The sequence below is a fragment of the Emiliania huxleyi genome, assembly GCF_000372725.1.
Source record: "Emiliania huxleyi CCMP1516 unplaced genomic scaffold EMIHUscaffold_272, whole genome shotgun sequence".
NCBI lineage: Eukaryota > Haptophyta > Isochrysidales > Noelaerhabdaceae > Emiliania > Emiliania huxleyi.
The window spans coordinates 2,475-7,986 of record NW_005199989.1 but is presented as its reverse complement, the minus strand read 5'-3'; the positions used below and the strand labels follow the sequence as shown (position 1 = coordinate 7,986).

General features: G+C 60.1%; 2 protein-coding genes across 2 annotated transcripts; one reads left to right on the top strand and one right to left on the bottom strand.

The window, feature by feature from the left end:
* Positions 1 to 462: 462 nt before the first annotated feature.
* On the bottom strand, positions 463 to 1,727 carry EMIHUDRAFT_238518 (hypothetical protein; the record flags this gene model as incomplete). Its single annotated transcript, XM_005776763.1, has 5 exons — positions 463 to 513; positions 599 to 625; positions 791 to 893; positions 1,474 to 1,630; positions 1,721 to 1,727. The coding sequence occupies 5 exons, from the start codon at positions 1,725 to 1,727 to the stop codon at positions 463 to 465; spliced, it is 345 nt and encodes a 114-aa protein (XP_005776820.1).
* Positions 1,728 to 2,028: 301 nt separating this feature from the next.
* EMIHUDRAFT_238517 (hypothetical protein) lies at positions 2,029 to 4,795 on the top strand (the record flags this gene model as incomplete). The annotated part of the gene is made up of 6 exons (XM_005776762.1): positions 2,029 to 2,119; positions 2,281 to 2,384; positions 2,596 to 2,646; positions 3,078 to 3,167; positions 3,308 to 3,407; positions 4,701 to 4,795. The coding sequence occupies 6 exons, from the start codon at positions 2,029 to 2,031 to the stop codon at positions 4,793 to 4,795; spliced, it is 531 nt and encodes a 176-aa protein (XP_005776819.1).
* Between the last annotated feature and the right edge of the window lie 717 nt (positions 4,796 to 5,512).

The window sequence follows — 5,512 nt, the reverse complement described above, 5'->3', positions numbered from 1 at the left end:
GGGGGGGGGGGGGTATGCAGGGGAGGGTCGCCCAGCACTGTTGCGGCGTGGCCGCCCTCTCGGCCGGGGGCGGGGGAGCCGGCCCCTCGCCGCTCCGCCGGAGGCTTTCGGACGCGGCGGACTTTCGTGGCGCATCGCAGTCGCCGGCATCGCCACAGCGCATGGCCATGGGACACTGGGATGCGTAGACGAGCGAGGAGCCGGGAGTTATGTGCGCACGCTAGTTGAAGCGCGCCGCGCCGCGCGAACACTGAGCGCCGCGTGTGCGGACCCGGCCGGCCGCTTGCACGAAACAATCTTTTTTTACGCAGCTCTAGCCCCCCTACGTCCAGCGGGCGTTACTGCTGGCGGTGACATGTCAGCCCCCTGGTCTCGTGGTTAGCATCGAAGTACGAAAGAATAGACCTGAAAGTTCATAAATAAAGCGTATGCCAGTTGCCACACACACGGAGCACACGGTCATCAGTCGGCCGGGCCCACGCCCGCCCTCATATCGTCATAGCCGTACCGGCCCTTCAAAAGCAGCAGCGTCAAACGCGGACCCGTCCCCCTCGGACACGGTCCGCCAGCCTCCGCCGTTTGCCTGGTCGGGGAGAACCGCGTACTGCTCGTCCAGGCCCGCAGCCTAGTCGTAGGGAAGGAGGGGAGGTGTCAGAGGAGAAGCTCCCGCGACAACGCCCGTCGCACTGGGCGTGTAGGGGTGGCGCAGCGGCGTCTAGGCAAAGCCCATGGCGTTCCCGGCCGAATACGTGTCGAGGCAGGGTGTCGATACATATCCACAAGGGCTCACCGCCAGAGCCGCGTCGTTCAGCTCGAGGTCAAATGCGTTGGTTGCTGCACGGGCGGCTGCGGCGTTCATCTCCTTCGACTTTTTGGAGTTGCCGGCGCAGGGTCTAACTCTCCGCCACGCACAGCAGCAGCCAAGCAGCGCGACCCCGGCCAACAGGGCACCACTCGTGACCAGAGGCGGGAGCGAGCGCGGCGGAGGATTGAGCAGGGGCGGCAATGCAGGCTGTGGCAACCGCTGCGGCGGCGGCGGCGGTGGCGGCGGCGGCGGTGGCGGCGGCAGCGGCGGCGGTGGCTGCGGCGGCGGCGGTAGTTGCAGCGGTGGGTCGGGCGGCGAAGGGGACGGCTCGACCGCCACTCGCATCGGACGCCACGGCGGTGGCAATGCGGCTTCGGAAGGCACAGGCTGCGGGGACGGCTCAGGCCGCATTGCTGGCGGTGGCTCTCGCGCCGGTCGCCACGGCGGCGGCGCGGCCTCGGAGGGCGGTGGCAGCGGCGGCAGCTGTGGCGTCGGAGACGGCGTCGCATCAGGCGGCGGTGCAGTGGCTGGCATTGCCGATGGAGGCGGAGCGTGCGCATGGGCCCCGAAAGGCATCTCTAGCAGTGTCGTTACACATGCCCCCTCCCCTCCTGGGCGCATGCGCCTCACGTCTCGCCAGAGCATAAGCCCTTGGCGTGTGGCGAGACGAGTTTTTCGCCATCGCAGCGAGCAGCAACCCGCCCGCCGCAAACAGCCGGAGGCCTCGCCGCGGCACTGGCTGCGCCGCGGTCCCGCACCCGTCGACGCAGCTCCCCCCGCGGAAGACCGCGCGTAGCAACGTCTTGACGATCGAGATGAGCGTGCCTGAAGCTCGCCCACCTACTGCCCCTGAGAGTTGGTTATTGAGTGGGATCAGCTCCCCCCCTTGGGATCGAAGCCGCCACAACCTCACACCCAACATCCCAGGCGGGATCAGAAGGGGACTCCACACCGGACACCGCCCGGGCACAGCCCCCCTACCCGTCGGATCGCACAGAGGGCCCCCTCGGAGCAGCCCACACACAATCACGCATCGGCAGATTGAGTGCCTGAGTCAGGCATCTCTCTCCCTCGAGAGGAAAGGGCGGGCGCGAAGATTTTTCTTGCAGCAAACTCTCTGTGGACGCTGCGAGGGCGCCGCTGCGTGGGCTCCTCTGCCTCTCTCTCTCTCTCTCCACCTCGAGGTGCTGCTCGAGCTGCTCAGGAGTCGTGAACGTGGCGCGATGGGCATGGGCAGTGGCGGCGGCACGCGGCCCGGTAAAAAGATTGGCGTCTGGGGCATGGTGGTCGTCGGCTTCTTCTGGGTGCACGGCGGTGAGCACCCAGCCGCTCTCCGCCCGCCACCGCGCCCCCGCAATGCGTGTCCGCGCCAGCGCTTAGCTTGGCTGCACGGCGCCGCGCCTTCAATGCTGCTGTGTGCGTCGCGGCGTCGGCGCCGCTCTTGCCACCGCCACCGCCACACCGCCACCGCTCAGGCATTTACGGCAACGAGGCGATGCTGATGGCGGGCCCGCCGCTCTACGTCTTCATCATGCTCGGCGTCGTGCCCTTCGTCTACTCCCTCCCCATCGCGCTCATCGTCCGAGCGCACAGATGCGGATCACACTCCCTGATGCAATCCACATGCTGTCCCCGCGTCCACCTCGCCCTTGTGTGTGTGTGTGTGTCGCGAGGCGCGGGCGGTGGTGAGCGCAGCCCCTGCGTGCGCGTCGTAGGTCGCCGAGCTCTCCACCGCCTTCTATTAACTAACTATTAATTAGGTGGCCCTTAACTGATTACCTATTACTCAGGTCGCCGAGCTCTCCACCGCCTTCCCGGAGGACGGGGGATACGTGGTGTGGGTGCAGCAGGCGTGCGAATTAACAATTATTAGTAGCTAATTAATGGGGGGCTACGTGGTGTGGGTGCAGCAGGCGTGCGCATTCACAGTGAATGGGAAGCTAATTGATAGTGGGCTACGTGGCGTGGGTGCAGCAGGCGTGCGGGAGTGGTGGTCGGCTCTCACCACGCCTACTGGGTCTAACCCTACCCCTACCCCTACCCCTAACCCTATCCCCAACCCTAACCCTAACCCCAACCCTAACCCTAACCCCAGGCGTGTGGTCGGGTGGTCGGCTCTCACCACGCCTACTGGGTGTGGGTCATCTACGTGGTGGACGCGGCTATCTACCCCGTCCTCGTCGCGCAGTACGTCGACACGATGGTCCGAGAAGCGAGTTCCGGCCTGACTAGTCAACCATCTCTGCCCGTCAGCGAGAGAAGAATGAATTAGGTCCCGATGAGCGAGTTCCGGCGGGGCATCCTCTCCACCGCTCTGGTCGGGATGGTCACTGGCATCAACCTGCTCGGCACAGACATGATGGTCGAGCTCAATTCACCCTGCTGTGGCGGCCGTCTCGCTAATGGGTTATTGGCTAATGAGTTATTAATTAGGTCGAGTTCACCACCCTGCTGTGGCGGCCGTCTCCCTCACGGAATATTCGTTAATGGACTGCTGAGCAGGTCAAGTTTAACACCCTGCTGGCGGCCGTCTCGCTCGCTCCGACGGTGCTCTTTGTGGCAATCGGCATGCCCAGGCTCGAGCCGGAGAGGACGCTGCCTTGTATTTCTTAAGTATTAGTTAGCTATTCATTGGCTGTTAATTAGGCTCGAGCCGGAGAGGACGCTGCCTTGTATTTCTTAAGTATTAATTAGCTATTCATTGGCTGTTAATTAGGCTCGAGCCGGAGAGGACGCTGCCTTGTATTTCTTAAGTATTAGTTAGCTATTCATTGGCTGTTAATTAGGCTCGAGCCGGAGAGGACGCTGCCTTGTATTTCTTAAGTATTAGTTAGCCATTCATTGGCTGTTAATTAGGCTCGAGCCGGAGAGGACGCTGCCTTGTATTTCTTAAGTATTAGTTAGCTATTCATTGGCTGTTAATTAGGCTCGAGCCGGAGAGGACGCTGCCTTGTATTTCTTAAGTATTAGTTAGCTATTCATTGGCTGTTAATTAGGCTCGAGCCGGAGAGGACGCTGCCTTGTATTTCTTAAGAATTAGTTAGCTATTCATTGGCTGTTAATTAGGCTCGAGCCGGAGAGGACGCTGCCTTGTATTTCTTAAGAATTAGTTAGCTATTCATTGGCTGTTAATAGGCTCGAGCCGGAGAGGACGCTGCCTTGTATTTCTTAAGTATTAGTTAGCTATTCATTGGCTGTTAATTAGGCTCGAGCCGGAGAGGACGCTGCCTTGTATTTCTTAAGTATTAGTTAGCTATTCATTGGCTGTTAATTAGGCTCGAGCCGGAGAGGACGCTGCCTTGTATTTCTTAAGTATTAGTTAGCTATTCATTGGCTGTTAATTAGGCTCGAGCCGGAGAGGACGCTGCCTTGTATTTATTAAGTATTAATTAGCTATTCATTGGCTGTTAATTAGGCTCGAGCCGGAGAGGACGCTCGTCGCACACGGCGAGCTTCGATTCGTCGCCCAATTAATGATTACCATGATTATCTTAGCATGACCTAGTCAATAATCATTAACCAGGCGAGCTCGACTCGCCGCTGCCAATTGAGAATGAATGATCGAGATTGCGAATGAGTTTAATTCGCTACTAGCTGTTAATTAGGCGAGCTCGACTCGCCGCTGCCGATTCATGATTACTGACTGATTGCCTGAGCATGACCGAAGTAATAACCATTAACCAGGCGAGCTCGACTCTTCGCTCCACTTGAGAATTGACTAATCGAGACTACCAGTTAGTAGCTACTATTAATTAGGCGAGCTCGACTCTTCGCTGCTTGTCTCGTGGATCCTCTGGCTGTACTGCGGCTTCTTCTCGCTCGGCGCCGCGCTCGCCCGGCGAGCTAGAGAGACCGCGAGGTGCGGTGAGAGATGCGGGGAGATGCGGGGAGATAGGCACGCTCGCCGGCGAGCTCGAGCAGCCGCGCCGCACCTTCCTCATCTCGATCGGCATCCTCTTCCCCGCCGTGCTGCTGCTCAGCACCGAATGAATGTTCATAATTAAGTAACTGTTAATTAGGCGTCCTCTTCCCCGCCGTGTTGCTGCTAAACACCGAATGACTAGTTCATAATTAAGTACGCATTAACTAGGCATCCTCTTCCCCGCCGTGCTGCTGCTGAACACGCTGCCCCTCGCCGTCGCCCTCTCCCTCGACGACGTGCCCGCGCACTACTCGGCTTGCGAACCTAGAAGCGGATCTCCCCCACATCTCCCCGCACCTCCCCATATCTCGAGCCGTAGAAGCGGAAGGACACGTATTCGTGTACTCCAACCAGCGCTCGAGAGGACAGTCAGTCTCAGCCGGCGAACCTAGACGCGGATCGCGCACTCTCGTCCAACCAGCGCTGGAGAGCACACACGTGCCACGCTGTCGTTCGACGGTCTCCGGCTGTACGTACTTGTCTCCGTACCCCTCGCACTGAGATGCTTGCCCACGGCACACACACTCACTGAGACATGCCGCCGGAGACGGTCGAATGACAGCACGACACGCACTGTCTCCGCACCGCCACTGCTCTGCACACGGCGCTACGATGGCTGTGCAAAGCCTCGGGGCGGGGAGATATGGGGAGATATGGGGAGATATGGGGAGATATGGGGAGATATGCACCTACACGGTGCTACGATGGCTGTGCAAAGCACCGCCTCCCCGCCCCGAGGCGAGGTGTCTTCAGCACGGTTGGATGCCTAAATATCCCTACATCTT